General features: G+C 39.2%; 2 protein-coding genes across 8 annotated transcripts; one reads left to right on the top strand and one right to left on the bottom strand.

The window, feature by feature from the left end:
* Positions 1-5268: 5268 nt before the first annotated feature.
* Positions 5269-10771, top strand: LOC107766245 (AP2-like ethylene-responsive transcription factor At2g41710). Of its 2 annotated transcripts, XM_016584994.2 has the most exons (10): positions 5361-5436; positions 6029-6275; positions 7254-7336; positions 7496-7504; positions 7585-7673; positions 7950-8023; positions 8096-8146; positions 8349-8410; positions 8532-9145; positions 10464-10771. In XM_016584994.2, exons 2-10 carry the CDS (start codon positions 6043-6045, stop codon positions 10515-10517), a joined length of 1269 nt encoding a protein of 422 aa, XP_016440480.2. In that variant the 5' UTR covers positions 5361-5436; positions 6029-6042; the 3' UTR covers positions 10518-10771. The 2 variants fall into 2 exon arrangements, with proteins under 2 accessions (XP_075090302.1, XP_016440480.2); XM_075234201.1 differs by lacking the exon at positions 7496-7504 and having other exon boundaries at positions 5269-5436.
* A 503-nt stretch (positions 10772-11274) lies between these two features.
* LOC107766246 (UDP-arabinose 4-epimerase 1) lies at positions 11275-16714 on the bottom strand. Of its 6 annotated transcripts, none has more exons than XM_016585001.2 (11): positions 16592-16714; positions 15581-15726; positions 15019-15137; positions 14345-14458; positions 14092-14199; positions 13916-14007; positions 13108-13249; positions 12877-12971; positions 12320-12449; positions 11902-12046; positions 11275-11815 (listed from the first exon to the last, which is right to left on the bottom strand). In XM_016585001.2, the coding sequence occupies exons 2-11, from the start codon at positions 15639-15641 to the stop codon at positions 11565-11567; spliced, it is 1257 nt and encodes a 418-aa protein (XP_016440487.2). In that variant the 5' UTR covers positions 15642-15726; positions 16592-16714; the 3' UTR covers positions 11275-11564. The 6 variants fall into 6 exon arrangements, with proteins under 6 accessions (XP_016440487.2, XP_016440485.2, XP_016440486.2 ...); XM_016584999.2 differs by having other exon boundaries at positions 16534-16667; XM_016585000.2 differs by having other exon boundaries at positions 16609-16628.
* Positions 16715-17707: the final 993 nt, after the last annotated feature.

Below are 17707 nucleotides of genomic sequence, written 5' to 3'. Positions count from 1 at the left end.
CGAGGTGCTATTACCGCCCAGTCCAGCAGGCCAGGTCCGAGTCAGTATCAGTCATCGAGTCCTCCGAGAGGATGTTTTGAGTGTGGTGACACTCGTCACATGGTTAGAGATTGCCCTAGAGCCAGGAGGGGTACACCTTCACAGACTTATCAGCCTCCACGTGCTCCACCGGGTCCTCCGGATATTCCTCCAGCACTAACTGCCACCCCAACTCCTCAGCCAGCTCGAGGTGAAGGTCGGGGAGGTCGAGGTCGCCCTAGAGAGGGAGGCCAGGCCAGGTACTATGCCCTTCCAGCCCGTTCAGAGGCCGTTGCTTCAGATTCAGTCATCACAGGTATCGTCCCTATCTGTCATAGGGATGCATCAGTATTATTTGACCCAGGCTCTACGTATTCATATGTGTCTTCTTATTTTGCTCCACATTTGGGGATATCTCGGGATTCTTTGAGTTCCCTATTTATGTATCTACTCCTGTGGGAGATTCTCTCATTGTGGACCACGTATATCGGTCGTGTTTGATTGCTCTTAGTAGTTTTGAGACCGAAGCCGATTTGTTATTACTCAGTATGGTAGATTTTGATGTTATCTTAGGCATGGACTGGTTGTCGCCCCATTATGATATTCTTGATTGTCATGCTAAGACCGTGACGCTGGATATGCCAGGCTTGTCGAGATTAGAGTGGAGAGGTACCTTAGAGTATACTCCCCGCAGGGTCATTTCATTTCTTAAGGCTCAGCGAATGGTTGAGAAGGGGTGTGATGCATATTTGGCCTATGTGAGAGATGTCAGTATTGATACCCCTACAATTGAGTCAATTCCAGTAGTGAGGGATTTTCCAAATATGTTTCCAGCTGATCTTCCGGGCATGCCGCCCGACAAAGATATTGATTTTGGCATTGATTTATTGCCGGGCACTCAGCCCATCTCTATTCCTCTGTATCGTATGGCTCCTCCTGAATTAAAGGGGTTGAAGGAGCAGTTACAGGAGTTGCTTGATAAGGGCTTCATTCGGCCCAGTGTGTCACCTTGGGGTGCTCCTGTTTTATTTGTGAAGAAGAAGGATGGTTCTATGCAGATATGTATTGATTACCGCCAGTTGAACAAAATCACAGTGAAGAACAGGTATCCATTGCCTCGTATTGATGACTTATTTTATCAGTTACAGGGTGCCAGAGTGTTTTCCAAGATTTACTTACGTTCAGGTTATCATTAGTTGAACATTCGGGAGTCGGATATCCCAAAGACTACTTTCAGGACCGGATATGGTCACTATGAGTTTCTTGTCATGTCATTTGGGTTTACCAATGCCCCAGCAGCCTTTATGCATTTGATGCAAAGTGTGTTTTGGCCTTATCTTGATTCCTTCGTCATTGTTTTTATTGACGACATCCTGGTATATTCCCGGTCTCGGGAAGACCATGAGCAGCACCTGAGGATCGTGCTTCAGACTTTGAGGGAGAAGAAATTGTATGCAAAATTTTCTAAGTGTGAATTCTGGCTTGATTCAGTGGCATTCTTGGGCCACATAGTGTCTTGTGATGGGATCAAGGTAGATTCGAAGAAGGTGGAGGCAGTGCAGAGTTGGCCCAGACCGTCATCAGCTATGGAGATCCGCAGTTTCCTTGGTTTGGCGGGGTATTATCGTCGCTTTGTGGGGGAGATTTTCATCCATTGCAGCACCTATGACCAGGCTGACCCAGAAGGGTGCTCTGTTCAAGTGGATCGAGGAGTGTGAGGAGAGCTTTCAGAAGCTCAAGACAGCTTTGACTACAGCCTCAGTATTAGTATTGCCTACAGGTTTGGGTTCCTACACTGTCTATTATGATGCCTCGAGGATTGGCCTTGGAGCGGTATTGATGCAGGACGGTAGGGTGATTGCCTACGCGTCTAAACAGTTGAAGGTGCATGAGAAGAATTATCCGGTTCATGATATCGAGTTAGCAGCTATTGTTCATGCCCTGAAGATCTGGCGTCATTATTTGTACGGTGTTCCCTGTGAGATTTACACTGATCACCGGAGTTTGCAGCACTTGTTCAGGTAGAAGGACCTTAATTTGCGTCAGCGGAGGTGGTTGGAGCTACTTAAAGACTATGATATCAATATATTATACCACCCGGGGAAGGTCAATGTAGTGGCCGACGCCTTGAGTCGCCGGCAGAGAGTTTGGGGAGTTTGGAATATATTCCGGCAGTTGAGAGGCCCTTAGCCTTGGATGTTCAGGACTTAGCCAGTCAGTTCGTGAGATTGGATATTTCAGAGCCTGGTCGGGTATTAGCTTGTGTGGTTTCTCGGTCTTCTCTTTATGACCATATCAGGGAGCGCCAGTATGATGATCCTCATCTTCTAATTCTTCAGGACAGGGTTCGGCGAGGTGATACCATAGATGTGACTATTGGTGATGATGGTGTGATGAGGATGCAGGGCCGGATCTGTGTGCCCAATGTAGATAGGCTTCGGGAGTTGATTCTTGATGAGGCCCATAACTCGCGGTACTCCATTCATCCCGGTACCGCGAAGATGTACCAGGATTTGAGACAACACTACTGGTGGAGGAGGATGAAGAAGGATATAGTTGGGTTTGTGGCCAAGTGTCTCAACTGTCAGCATGTCAAATATGAGCACCAGAGGAAGGGTGGATTACTTCAGAGGTTAGAGATTCCAAAGTGGAAGTGGGAGCGGATCACCATGGTAAGCATGGCGCACAGAATATCAAATAGGCAGTTAAAACACGTAAGCATGCTCCTCTAATCTAAGCTAAATAATTAAACGTATTAGTGCAATTTAATAAGGGAAAATAGTTTATGATTTAGAAAGGAAAAATGAGATTTTTGCAATAATAGCCCATGTACGTACTCATCACCTCACGTACACGGCGCCCACACATCAATTAATATCAAACATCTTAAGGGAAAAGTCCCCAACACAAGGTTAGACAAGCCACTTACCTCGTACCTCTCAAATCAACTCGATATCACGTTCTTGCGACGGGTATCCGACTCCAAATAGCCCGAATCGATTCAAATTAATTGCATAATGTAAATATAACTACAAGTAACTAATTTAGCTAATTAATTCGAAGCTAAAGCATGAAATTATGAAAAACGCCCAAAAGGTCTCCCCGGGTCCACGTTTCGGAATCGGGTAAAACTTACAAATTATGAACACCCATTCACTCACGAGTTCACTCGAACAAAAACCATCTAAATCCGACGTCAAATTCCCATTCGAATCTCAGATTTTCAATTGGGAAACCTTTTCCCCCATTTCCAAACTTCTACCCTCAATTTCCTTAATTAGACGAGGAAAACAACAATAGATTAATGTATTATGATCAAAATAGAGTTAGAATTAGTTACCCAATAGTTCTCCTTCAAAATCCCTCGAGAAATCGTCTCCCACCGAGATCTAAATCGAATTGGTGAAAACTGAGGGATGAACCATCGAAGCTGCCTCTTCAACCCAGCGATTTCCGCACCTGCGCTCATGGGGCCGCATCTGCGGTCATGCACCTGCGGAAAAATCAACGCAGGTGCGAAGGTCACTTATCCGGGCTGGGGCTGCATCTACGGGCAATTCCTTGCACCTGCGGTCCAAATCGGTGCATCTGCGCATTTCACTAAGGCAGCCGGGCTCCGCACCTGCGCTCACGCTTCGCACATGCGAGCTCGCAGGTGCGGTCAAACTTGCGCACCTGCGCTCCATCACTAGCCCCACCAGTTCTGCATCTACACACTCCCTCCGCACCTGCGGCTCTCGCACCTGCGGCTCTCGCACCTGCGGACTCCCTCCCGCAGGTGCGAAGCACCAGAACCAGCAAAGGCACCAGATTTTTCTTAAGTCCAAATTCATTCTGTTAAGCATCCGAAACACATCTGAGGCCCCCGGGACCTCAACCAAACATACCAACCAATCCTAAAACACCATACAAACTTAGTTGAGCCTTCAAACTACATCGAACAACACCAAAATCATGAATTAAGCAAGAATTCAAGCCTAAGAATTTAAAATTTTCCAAATTCTACAAACGACGCCAAACCACATCAAATCTAGTCCGAATGACCTCAAATTTTACACATAGGTCACAAATGACACTACGAACCTAAAACCACTTTCGGAATTCCATTCCGAGCTTGATATCAAAATTTTCACTATCGGCTGAAATTGCCGAAAAACTAACTTTCGCCAATTCAAGCCTAAATCTACTACAGACCTCTAAAACACATTCCGGATGCGCTCCTAACCCCAAAATCACTCAACAGGGCTAAAAGAGTCGACGAAATTCCATTCTGAATCCGTCTTTGCACAGTTCCGTCTACGGTCCAAACTCTAAGGCTTAAACTCACAATTAGGAACTAAGTATCCCAAAACTCTTTGAATTCCATAACCAATCACTCAGGCAAGTACCAAAAGCATAAACAAATATAGGGAAAGCAGATATTAGGGGATCGGGGCTCTAATTATCAAAATGACCGACCGGGTCGTTACATCCTCCCTCTCTTAAAACAATCGTTCGTCCTCGAACGAGTATAAAGACATACGAAGTTATCAGAACCATCAAAACTCCATTCAGGAGTCGTTTACACAAAAGTCAAACTCCGATCAACTCTTTCAACTTAAACTTCCAACTTTGGGACTAAGTGTCTCCGAAACTTCTCTGGAACCAATCCAACCGCCCCCGGCAAGTCACATAACCACAAATAAACATAGAGGAGGCAATAAATAGGGGAATGAGGCTACAATACACAAAACGGTCAGTCGGGTCGTTACATAAATTAAAAGGATAAAATAAAAATAAATTAAAAAGAATAAAAAGTAAATTAAAAAGAAAAGAAAAGAGATTCAAAAAATAACCTTGTAATTACACCACGTAATTATTAGTATTTCTCAGACCTTCTTTGATAATTAAAGAATATAATTATACTCTCTCAATTATACTTAATTACATACTTATCAAGTAATTATTTGATCAACAAATACGTTAAAACGGTGTAATTACGCTAAAATCTATTTAAGGGTGATTTTCCAAACAGGTCTAAGAGTGTCGAGTGTGTACCTCGAGAGGAGGCAGGAGGTGGAATCATTTTAGACAAGTGTCCCTGACGTGCACATGGTCAGTCTCATGACTGCGACAGTTTGAAAGAAGACGAAATGCCTATATTACCCTCAATTGTAACATAACCGTTTGAACTTGTCCACCTCATACTCTTCTAGATCTTCCAATCAAAACTGAGGATATTATTGTCTTTCAGACTCACCTTCTCCTCCCATTACACTTTCTGGTGAAAATCAAACTGCTCCACTATAGTACACCAGCAGCCCCTTTGCCGGCCCCTACACATTCTCTCTCTATCTCTCTCTGCTTCAAATGGTACTCTGATTAATGCTGCTCGGTTTTTCCAGCTTCATTAAAGCTCTTCAGTTCTGTCTGCTTCAGGTATCTTCGAATTTTTCTTTAACTTCTTTTCTTGTACTTGCATTTTGTACACTTGGTATCTTGAATTCAGTAATTTGTGCAGATAAAAAGGGCTTCTTTTAGGTTGAGTTTATTTGGCTTTTTATTTCTGAAGATGGGGTATGTTGTTTATGAAGGCAAAAATGAACGGATGCATTTCCCCTTCGTTGTTTGGTGGTGGCAAAAGCAGGGAGGAAACAAAAAAATTTACCCCTTTTCGATCTTATTTCAAGAAAGGAACTGAGCATATGAGAAATTGGTTTCTAAAAAATTTTAAATTACCTTTTCTCTACACTAACCAAACAAGTGATAAAAAAAAGTAGAAGTTTCAAAATTTTGAAATTAGTTGTAAGTAGCTCTAAGGAAAATGAGATCAGAGCAAAAGCTGAAGTTAATTAAAAATGGATGTCCATTTCTGTCTTGCATCATCACTATGAAATTAATTAAACAAAAGTGGTGCTCGTTTATTTTTTGCTGGGTATACAAAAGAGTGAAACTTCATCTAAATCTCTCAAGGTTCTTGAATTATCATTTTGTTGTTTTGGTCACTCCTATATGTTATGTTATCTTACAGAGACAGCTCTGCTTATGGCTTCCCCTTCCTCTGAGCCTACTGCCAAGCCTGAGGGTAGCAGTGGAAATGATGTCGGTGGCGGAGAAACATCAGAAGCTATGGGTTCTATAGAGACTGATCAGCTATTACTGTATAGAGGACTGAAGAAAGCAAAGAAAGAGAGGGGTTGTACAGCCAAGGAGCGCATAAGCAAAATGCCCCCATGTACTGCAGGGAAGCGCAGCTCCATCTATCGTGGTGTCACTAGGTACGGGATGGAGAAAGGCAAATTGCAGATTTTATTGAAGTTTTCGAGTATCTTTGTGCAAATATGTTATTTTTTTACTTTTGCTTATTTGCATAAGAATCTAGTTTCTCTACATTTAGCTTCTCTGAGTTGACAGACCAAAATTGGGTTCTTTTATGGAGATCTACCTATGAATCTTCTAACATAGCAGCGAGGGAAACACTTTTCAGCAGTTCAGTGCCCTATGAGAGACACCAGCATTAGTAAACGAATTAGAAAGCTTAGGATCTTGGATTTTGCATATTAGTGAACGAGCAACATCCATGGTAGCTTTCTTGACTTACACATGGTGATGAGCACATAGCTGTAAATAGGGAGGTGAAAGTGTATCAGGACTCAGGAACCGCGCCATGCATGACAGAAACATGTGTGCAAATGTCTATTGTCTACCAATGCAGCCTGCTTATAGATGATAAACTTGTTCTATGATAATTGAATTTGTTTCTATATTCTAAATACACTTTTTGAAATACTAAAGAAGGGAAAAACTAAAAAAACAGTAGAGGTGTTTGTAGAATTTTTTTATTTGGTTTGAGAACAAAATGAAGTTGAAAAAATTTGGGATGGGAAAAGTTTCCTGCCCCATTTGAGTCTTTAGGTAAGATAAAACAAAAAGGCTCATGGAATTTAGAATCATTCATTGGTCGTGTTTACATCTTGGTTTAGTATGTAGATGTAGAAGGAATGGAATTTCTTCTTTATGACTTTTAATAAAATAGATAGTGAGTAGCCATTGTATGGAAGATTCAAGGCCTAAAGGTTTTGTCTCTTTTCTTGACTTGGTATTTTGTTTGTTCTATTTGTTAGAGTCAGATAACATGGTATATGTGAACTCTCCTTCTGTCTTGGCAATTTTTTTAGCGAGATATTGCTTGCCTCAAGAATTTTTCTTGTTTCTTGGAAAAATTTTGAACTATGTTTTTAATTTCATGGGACTAGGCATAGATGGACTGGCCGTTATGAAGCTCATCTTTGGGATAAAAGTACCTGGAATCAAAACCAAAATAAGAAAGGAAAGCAAGGTGTTTCTCTTTTTTCTCTAGCAGATATTGTTGTTTCTAATGCTTGCCGATCAGAATTCAGCTTGATGCTTCAGTTTCTCGTGAAAATACTGATGTTTAGAAAGTGTTTATATTGCATGGACTTTGGGGCGTTTATTGCTGCTTGATCTGCATGGGCAGTTTACTTAGGTGAGTACCTTGATTTATCCTTTTCTTAGGTACTGCACAAAAAAGGAGATTAAACTGTTTTGTAACAAAACTTCTTGTAGGAGCGTATGATGAGGAGGAGGCTGCAGCAAGAGCATATGATCTTGCTGCTTTGAAATATTGGGGTCCTGGAACTCTCATTAATTTCCCAGTAAGATGTTTGTTATTAGTTTGTTTCTCAGCTTATCAAGCAATACAAGTATCTTGCCCTGCTCCATTCGCCCTCCTCCTACCTGTCTCAAGGATGCAACTCCAATTCTTCCCTTGCTTTATTCTCTTAATTCCTGACTTATTTATATATTGGATCTGTTAAAGCTTTACTCCTGTGAAAGGACTAAGCGGAACCTTTACGAATGTTTCCTAACTGTATCAGGTGATGTGCAATGAGTTTACTTTCATGTACTGAATGCGCTGACCGTTTATGTAGGTGACAGACTACACAAGGGACCTTGAAGAGATGCAAAATGTCTCAAGAGAGGATTATCTTGCGTCATTAAGAAGGTAGGTATATTGTTTGCATATGCATGTGTTTGGAAGGGTATTTGCTGATTCCTCATAAACTCATTTTTGCAGAAAGAGCGGTGGTTTCTCCAGAGGGATCTCCAAATATCGTCCTCTATCCAGGTGTGCTAAGACAGACCATGTGTCTTTTTATATGGCTTCGTAAATTAAAAAATTATGTGACAAAGGACAAAATGCTGTTCAATTCTCCTGTCACATCCACATTTACTTATTTTCCCTGGTTCTTGATCTTCTTCATAAGGTTTTTTTAGATATATCATCATTAACAATGTCTCCTGTATTTTCTTCTCTGCATCCAATGTAGTCGATGGGACCTGCAATTTGGTCGTGTGCCTGGAGCTGATTACTTTAACAGCCTGCAGTATGGTGAGTGCAGCTCTTGTCATACAAGAAGAAGTTTGTATTAAAACAGAACTTATAGACCTTGGATTTAGTTAGCAAATCAAGTGCTGAAGTCAGCTCTTATAAATCCTTAAATTTCTCGAAGGTGATGATGCAACAGTCAACAATGAGTACATTGGTGGTTTCTGCATGGATAGAAAGATTGACTTGTCAAGTTACATCAAGTGGTGGGGAGGTAATAAAGCTCGTCAAACAGATTCCCATTTGAAAACGTCAGAGGAAACAAAGGTTGGTTGTCCTGAAGATATTGATAATGAGCTTAGGGCTTCAGAATTATCAATTCAGCAGACTGAACCATATGAGATGCCCCGTTTTGGTGTGTGCCAAGAAAGAAAGAATCATAAAAGCTCCGCACTGTCTGCTATGAGCATTTTGTCACAATCTGCAGCATACAAGAGTTTACAAGAGAAGGTTGCTAAAAAGAAAGAAAAAGTTGAGAATGAAAACAAAAGCACTATCAACAGAGTCGACCGTGGGAAGACGATTGAGAAATCAAGTCCTGATAGTGGAAGCAAGAGGCTTGGAGCTGCATTTCTAAACCCCGGGGGATCATCTATTAGCAAAAACTTGCACCCACTTACTCCACTCCTATCGGCACCACTTCTCACTAACTACAACAACGTAGATCCCCTAACAGACCCTGTTCTTTGGACATCTCTTGTTCCTATTTTTCATACAGGTTCTTCACGCACTGCTGAGGTGGGTTTATCTCTTCATTGAAGCTTACTTTATCTTGTCTTGCATATTCTATATAGAAACATGGAAGAAAGATAAAAAAGTTAATAGAGTGGAATGTAATTTAAAATCATAGTGCTTTATGCCTATCATAGCTCAAGTTTATATAAGAAATATGGAAGAAGGATAGAACTGTTAAACAATCTTGGTTGCCTAGGATGTATAGATCCTAGTATCTGAAGCTCTCAAATAATGAGGTGACTAATAATCCAGCTTTGCATGCCCCAGGGCTTAGTTCAAGCGGCAAAGGTCGAGGGACTTGTGACTTAAGTCACAGGTTCAAGCCCTGCGTCATGCGGACTAAGCTTGGTTTTAAGTGGAGAAGGGTAGAGAGGCGAGCCCATTATCCCGTGTTTTGAAGGCCACAGTTGGTCCTAAGGGCTGACCCCGACGGATTTCTAGGTCATCAAAAAAATAATCCTGTTTTGACTTTTGCATGATACTATATCAAATTTAAAACCAAGTATTTTAAAGGTGATAAAACCAAGTATTTTAATGCTAGCTTAAATTTTGGGTATTTTAAAGGTGATAAAATTTCCAGCTAGCTATTACCTAGCTATATCCTATAATGAAACCTGCACTTGGCTAAACCTGAGCTCTAGTTTCCATGTCCAACAGCAATTTCAGATATACATAGAGTACTAATATATTACTTTTGTCTTTGAAGAATGGATAGTTTTCAATCAGTTGTACCTTGGCTTTCCCCTGATATGACTTGTCTGGACAATGGCCATTAACAAGAGATCTTACTGAGTAGTTACTCTTGCTCTTAGCTATACAACCAGCATCAGTGATGCACACTTTTGAGATATACCCTTCCCAGTTATGCTTATTTAAGTCTCCAAAAGTGTCAAGGAATATCACAATGCAGAATGTCACTAGTTTATATATCAAAATTATCACAAGTTTATACTGTTGAGTAGCATATGACTTGTCTGGACAATGGCCATTAACAAGAGATCTTACTGAGTAGTTACTCTTGCTCTTAGCTATACAACCAGCATCAGTGATGCACACTTTTGAGATATACCCTTCCCAGTTATGCTTATTTAAGTCTCCAAAAGTGTCAAGGAATATCACAATGCAGAATGTCACTAGTTTATATATCAAAATTATCACAAGTTTATACTGTTGAGTAGCATTATGATGTAATTGTTGTGAAGATCTCATATAGACTAGTATTCTTGTATATAACCACTCGTTAGTTGTTTAGGGTTCCAAAAGTCAATTAAGAGATTGAAGGGATGTGTGTATCTCATAAACTCGGATCATTTTCGTGCAGGTGCACAAGAGCGAAGCAACTTCAGATTATACTTTATTTCAGCAAGAAGATTAACTTCTGCCTCTACAAGTGAGATACACACAACACAACACAAAAATTTTTCCTGTACATGGATTTTACTTTGAGTCCACTATGGGCTTTATAGGAAAACCAAACCATGACTGAAGAGGATTGTGCTTTTAGAAGTTTTAAAAAAAGTCACTGGTTTGTTAGCATTCCTTATTTCCATGGTGGTTATTATAAGAGTCTTTCATCCATTCTATAAAGTTTTCCACAAATTTATACAAGAATGATTTATCATTGCAGTAGAATTTTGTTCTGGCCCTTGTTGGTTCTAGTTTGACCATTATATTTCCTTCCCACTCTCTAACTTCCAGTGGAAAGAAAATAGTTTCCCCTTTGTTTCTACACTTAATATTCTCAAAATTGAAAATTAACATGACTGAAATCTGAAGTTGAGATGATTGCTTGTTCATTTTTCTATGTAGTATAAGCTGGACTACAATATAAGCTGCTTGTAATGCCTCAAATTGAAATGCTTGGACTATACATAAAACGATACCAGTAAGACAGCATGGAAAGGCAACTGCTACCAAGGGGTGGGTGAGAATTGAGATGGTCGGGATCTTTCTATCCTTAAACAAAGGTTTCCAGTTTGAGACCTAAGAATGAAGAATCGTTATTGGTGGACTTTTGCAGTCCTCTACATTTTCAAAATTAGCTCATTGGTTATCTATCTGAAGTTTAAAATTCAAAACTAATCTTCATATAGGTCTGATTTTGAAAAGCCAATCAACTTCTAAAGACAAAGGAACACAAAAGTGGCCATAACTATTATTGATCTGAAATATCCCTTTCACTACACCTGAATGGAAACTATTATCGATCAGAAATATCCCTTTCACTAAATACACATAACAATGGGTAAATAGGCAGCAGCTGCCTAATTGCTATATAATTCCATCTAGCTAAAAGACTAAACATCGAACCCCTCTTGGCCTCGAAAACTGTACTCTATGGATACTAATAAATCGACGATGAGTTACGCTGTGACATGGGGTTCAGGTCAGTCTTCTACAACGATAAGTTGATGAAGCATTATCAGGACGTTGCCAAGGATGTCGCCAAGGATGAAACATAACCATTAAGGTGTGATTTCTGCCATCTCCATGCGACCTGCAAACTCTCTTGAAGATCAGTGTATTTGGCTGTCCAGTTCAGTTCATTTCTAATCTTAGTTGGATCACTGTACACTTCTGCATAATCACCAGGCCTACGGGGAAGAAAGTCAACTTTGATAGGTACCCCAGTAGCAGCTTTACAAGCCTCCACAAATTCCTTCACTGATCTACCTGTTTTCGGGAACAAGAGAGGAGACTGAGACCTCGAGATCGTTTCGAGTAAACAAAACTCCACTATGTAGAACAGAGTGCTTTACCTCTTCCTGTTCCAACATTGTAGATCCCAACTTTCCCTGGCTTTGCCTTCTCAAGAGCTTTAACATGAGCATCAACCAGATCAGTCACGTCTATATAATCCCTTATGCATGTACCATCTGGTGTTTTATAGTCCGTTCCTCTAACCTGCATGACAAAGAACTCCGGCTCAGTGCCAATGATAAAAACGTCCACTTTCCCGACTCCATATCAGGATTCTTTACTCTTTGTGCGTAGAGCAGTCTTATCTCTCTCATTTAATTGTTATTGCAAATAAATTAGCAACCATCAATCAGAAGAGATATGGAAGTTCTAACAATGTTTCACGCGTACTGTACTCATTGAACCAGGCAAAATTTTGCCAGACATTACAAAACATATTCAACAATATAAATATGCAGACAGCAAAAATTTACTGACCTTAAGCCCAGGTATGATTCCACGAGCTGCATCAAAACAAGCACCAGATATCCGGCCATGTTCGCGAAGTTCAGGTCGGGGAGCTTCTCCTAGTCTTCCATCTGGATCAGAACCAATCACGTTGAAGTATCTGAATTTTGAGAAACCGAAGTAAGCATTAGGTTGAGCAATACAATGTACTATACATAACAATTCAAGAACAAAAATTGGTCAAAGAAGCACAAGCTTGTAGTTACTTGGTAAATAACAATGAAAAAGCAGTGTACAACAACTGAAAAGATACTTCCATCTTCAATAACAGGAAACTAAAATAGTCTCATCTAGCCTTGCCGATTAGAAGATAAATGGCCAAAAACATCAACAAACTAGACAGACATAATAATGAGGTGCTAGAGTTCATGAACAAACAAGTGAAAGGACAAATAGAAAGAAATAACCAAAACCACAAAACAGAAATAGAAGAAAAAAGTGAGGGAAAGTACACTGCTAAGGATCACTTAGCAAGTGTGAAAAACAATAAACTAAACGCAAAGGAGTATAGGTAAGAAAAAGTTCACCTCAGAATCATGCCAGCCATGTTTGAGTTCTTATGAAAATCCAGAATGATATCTTCCGCCATTTTCTTTGCTTTTCCATATGGATTAATAGGGAGCTGTAATTTGAGAGAAGAGGCTCAGCTGTTTCACAATAAGCTCCTAACATACAAATGGTGCATCTCTCCACATTGAATTAAACATCATTCAAATGCTTCTAGCCTAATACATGCGTAGGCCCTTTAAAACACTCACCTGTGGAGTTCCTTCTGTAATGGGCATCTTTTCAGGCTCTCCATACGTTGCACATGTACTAGAGTAAATTAAAGTTGGGACTCCATGAGTTGCCATTGCTTCTAATACAGTGAGGGTATTTGATGTGATATTGTGATAATATCTGATTAACACATGAAGCAAGCACACAAATATAAGTGAAGGGAAAAGCCAATGCAATATTGCCATAACAATAATGTTCCCAAACATGGAATAACATCATGGTTGATAGTTAATATAAAGTAAATCTTTCAAATGGAAAATTAATACACTAAATTTGATGTAAAACAGGTATTCTGTCAGTTTGAAATAACGTGACAATCCATTTTCAGGTACCATGTAGAGAAAGAAAGATCACAGCTTTTTTTTATATATCCACTTTTGGATAAAAGTGCATAACTTGCCAAAGCACTGGTGGAAGAGTTGGCTCCAATGTAATTTACCAAAAGGCGAAAATTTAGTGTCGTTGTTTGTGAGAAATACTTCTTTAGAAGCACTGAATCCCAAACATCATCTAAATCAAGACAACAAAATAAAATGTTATCCTAGCTTATAATATTCTTAATTCGCGAACAATATTGTCACAAAAATTACGATATCTGTACATACTTGATCTTTTCGGGAGTCCTTTTCATTTCTTTCTTTTTTCTTTTTCTTTTAAAAGAAAAAGGGATAGAGAAGACTTTATTGATCAAAGTTACAGTTTAAAAAATTCAACTCTTTTCCTCTCAAATCATGCAGCCTAAGTATATATACATATGCCAAAATTTCAAAGAAATTGAATACTTACTTGAGAGGATCAAGGGTGCTCTCGCCAACATATGCTACAGCTGCAAAATGCATGACCGCATCAAATGCATTTTGGGAGAATACCTTGTGCACCTGCAGATATTAGTCACAGGAATAAGTAGAATGGCAAAATCAAACAACTTAAGTACCAAAAGATAGTTGAGAGCTGCAGTCTACCGATTTTGCATCCCCCAAGTCAGCATATATGAACTGAAGCCTTCCAGGTTCAGGAAATAGTTCTTGTAGAATCCTAATAGCGCCTAGGTTTCCTCGTGAAAGGTTGTCCTGTTAAAATCAGTAAATCATATTTCCTATGATGTCCCGTGCAAATATTCACACTCAAGAGTTGATTAATTTGAAAATAAAATAAAAGAGTTGTCTAAGAATGATTATGAAATGACCTATTCAAAACTTCAAGTGGAGAAATTACCACTATGGTCACCCGGTAAGATTCTTTCAGAAGACGCAATGCTGCGTGGGAGCCAATATAGCCAGCACCTCCAGTGACTAAGACATGAGTAACACCTGGTTCATGCCGAGAAAACTGAGGAGAAACAGGCAACAAGAGAAACAACCATGGTGAGCAGCAACAACAACAACAAACCCAGTGGAATCCCGCAAGTGCGGTCCGGGGAGCAGCAAGCTCAAATAGTAATAAATTAAAAAAGGCTACATTTGCTTGTTGCAAACTTGCAATACAATCTTATCCAATATTCATTATGCTTTATTCTCTCTTGGTTAGCTTCCTGGCAGTAAATACATGCTATTAAAATAGAAGAGTCTGCAAAATCAAAACATGTGCATATTTCCCTTTTCTTACTTAGCAGGAAATTACATTTAGAAGCATTTCTCTATTTTAGATGTCAACAAGAAAATAGAGAACTAAACACTGCCAAAGATGAAGTAGAAAGAAACATAATAAGGGCAAATTTTGGAAGATGTTAGTTGAGGTTTTTCTATTACATAAAGAAATGCTACACGAGTATTGTGACTCTTAATTCTCATTGAAAATTTATAAATGCACTAACAACAAAGGTAAACATATTACCTCTTACTAGAGATTATTAACATGGGAATAAATAAAGAAAAAGAACAGGGACTTACTGGGGTATTAAAACTTGGGGACTGCTTGAGCATAAGAATGCACAGTGCTGTCAACATAGCAGCCATAAGAATTTTACCCACATAATTGCTCTTCTTCTTTGGATCTGCATAATCCATGCCTACAACCAATACATAAAGTTGTTTAGACCCAATAAAAGGTGCTGTTTTTATAACATAAACACTTGACACATTGACAAACAACCATCAGAAACATGATTATAAAGATTAAAATACCCACGCATCCAGCAGAAGATATCATGATCAAAAGTACTATAGACTGCCATTTAATGCCACAAACAGAAATGTCTATTTAGGTGCTAATCAAATTGAAACTCTCTATCATTAAGAAAAGAATCAGGAAATTAAAAGCAGCCGCCAGGGCTTTGATCTAGTGGTAAGACGCAACTTGTGATGTGTGGGTTAGACGCACGTCACGAGCTTGAAAACTGCCGCGGACAAAAGCCGTAATCGCCGAGTTTCGAACATGCACCACTCGAAGATTATTGGTTATCAAAGAAAGGAAAAATAACAAGCAAAAGAAACAGATAATGTAAGAGCTCACCTCCTAAAGGCATAGATCTATTAGACCTCGGCTGACTTCTTGTTCTGCCTAAGTTTTGCATTGCAGAAGCTCTTCAATGCTTCAAAAAGCAAATAATCCAATTGGTAGAAATCAAGTAAAAGCCCTTCTCCTCTTCTTTAGAATTTCTGTCAATATGCAGCAACAGATAGTAAAAATGCAGTCTTGGGGTTATAATCAGTAAAAAAAATGAAAGTTGGACTGCTGGCAATTTGGTGAAACAATAGGTAAAAAAAACTTAGAGAAGGAAAATTAACAACTGGGGCCTTGTCTTAAAAAGATGTTACATAATTATTCACAACCTCAGCAAAAAATCTTGAAATCAACCCCCAACAAAGACCAACCAGAAAAGGCAAGTTTCTAATTTGGAATACTCTACCAGCAGAAAATTAAAAAATATGCCAAGAAACTGAAAGACACCAATTAAAATTAACCCCAGAATATCCAACAAAGGACGGGAAAAATTCAAACCTCAAGATTGTTATTTAGAATCTACTCAGAACCCATTAAAATTAACTGGAAAAAAGAATAGAAATATAAAGAGAAAAAGGGGAACACCAAAAAAAACCCAGCATAAACAGAAGATAAATTGTAACGTACAAACATATGATCAAAATGCAACCTTCGGATTAAACTGGAGAATGGATAGAAGTAAAAATTGCCAGTTTCAGCTTTTTATATGGCGCAAGAATTAGAGGGGATATATATTAAGAGGGGAGGGGACGGTGGGGAAGTAGGTTTGAATGAAATAAGGAGATCTGTGAGAAGAAAAGGCCAATAGAAAGTGACGCACTACTGGAACATATAGTCTGAAGAACCGACGATGACTTCCATGCATTCTCAGAAGAAAATTAAAAACAAATTCAACAAGCCTATAAATTTTGAATAGAAAGCAGGATCACTTCACTGTATCAGAAAGATAGAGAGAAACGTACGACGACGAAGAAGAAGAAGAGGAGGAGGAGGAGGAGGAGCAAAAGTAGTGGTGCTTACTGCTTTCCTGCCTGTACCTTTATTTTAATTGTTTTTTAATTTGTTGAATTTCCAAATGCAGTAGAATTCAGTTACACAAAATGAAAATGAGAAAAGAGCAGGAGCAATTTATGCAAAATACTCATTGAGCTTGAAATAATCCCATTTGAAATATATTTATAATATATACTTATCCAATTAAAATTAATTACCCCTACTTATCTATTAATCATTTCGCTTAACTTAACTTGAGTTGGCTTGGATTGGATTGGCTAGGCTTGAATTGGCTTCGCTTTGCTTGGCTTGATTTAGTAGCTTAGTTTGACTTTATTTAATTGGTTTTGACTTAATATTAAAAAAAATTGATAGGGAGGGAACTTATGGGTAGGGCCGGGTAATAAGTTTCGGTCGCCTGGGTATTTCCCAAAGAATAGTGGGGCTCTCTTCTATGGTTCGCTAAGGGGTTGGGCTTGGGGAAGAACCCAACTATGATTTTTCTCATTGCTTATTACTTCGTAAAAATTGGTTTTCGTAGCCACTTTTAGGCCCTGCTATTAGAGTTTGGCCGCATTTTCAAATGTATTGGCAACGTGGCTACGGGTTCGACTAATACGGAATATAACTCGAACAATTGATATTGGAGTTCTAAGCCCCAAGAATAATTTCTGATTTTTTTAGTCTTTGCAAGTGTAAAATTCATAAACGATTCCTGGAGTTCAAAATAATGTATTTGAATCAATGTGAAAGGATTACAGCCTGTATTCAATTTGAGTCAAGACTAGAAAAGCTGATGTACGTTTGACTTCGATTCCTAAAAAAGAAATGAAGATCACCAAAGATTTTTCATAAAGAAGTGCGTACCTAGTCGCTGAATGAAAGAAGGGGGAGGAGCTGAAAGCCACTCTTTAGTAGGTTCGACTTTTTTCCATTATTCCTGGGCCTTCCACGATTGTTGACCTCTCTCGGACCGGGGAAGACGTTCTTTAAGACAAGACATACGGTACAGAAATGATCATCAAAGGATCTAGTCTGGACGGAGATGTATCTTTCCTAAGAAAGACGGTAAAAAGATCATTACTAGATTTGAACCTATAAATGTTTTAACAAACCTCAGGGGTTTGAACTCTAGTAATTGTT

This window comes from Nicotiana tabacum, chromosome 17 (genome assembly GCF_000715075.1).
Source record: "Nicotiana tabacum cultivar K326 chromosome 17, ASM71507v2, whole genome shotgun sequence".
Taxonomy (NCBI): domain Eukaryota; kingdom Viridiplantae; phylum Streptophyta; class Magnoliopsida; order Solanales; family Solanaceae; genus Nicotiana; species Nicotiana tabacum.
The sequence above is the reverse complement of the archived record's forward strand: the minus strand, read 5'-3'. Positions and strand labels throughout refer to the sequence as shown.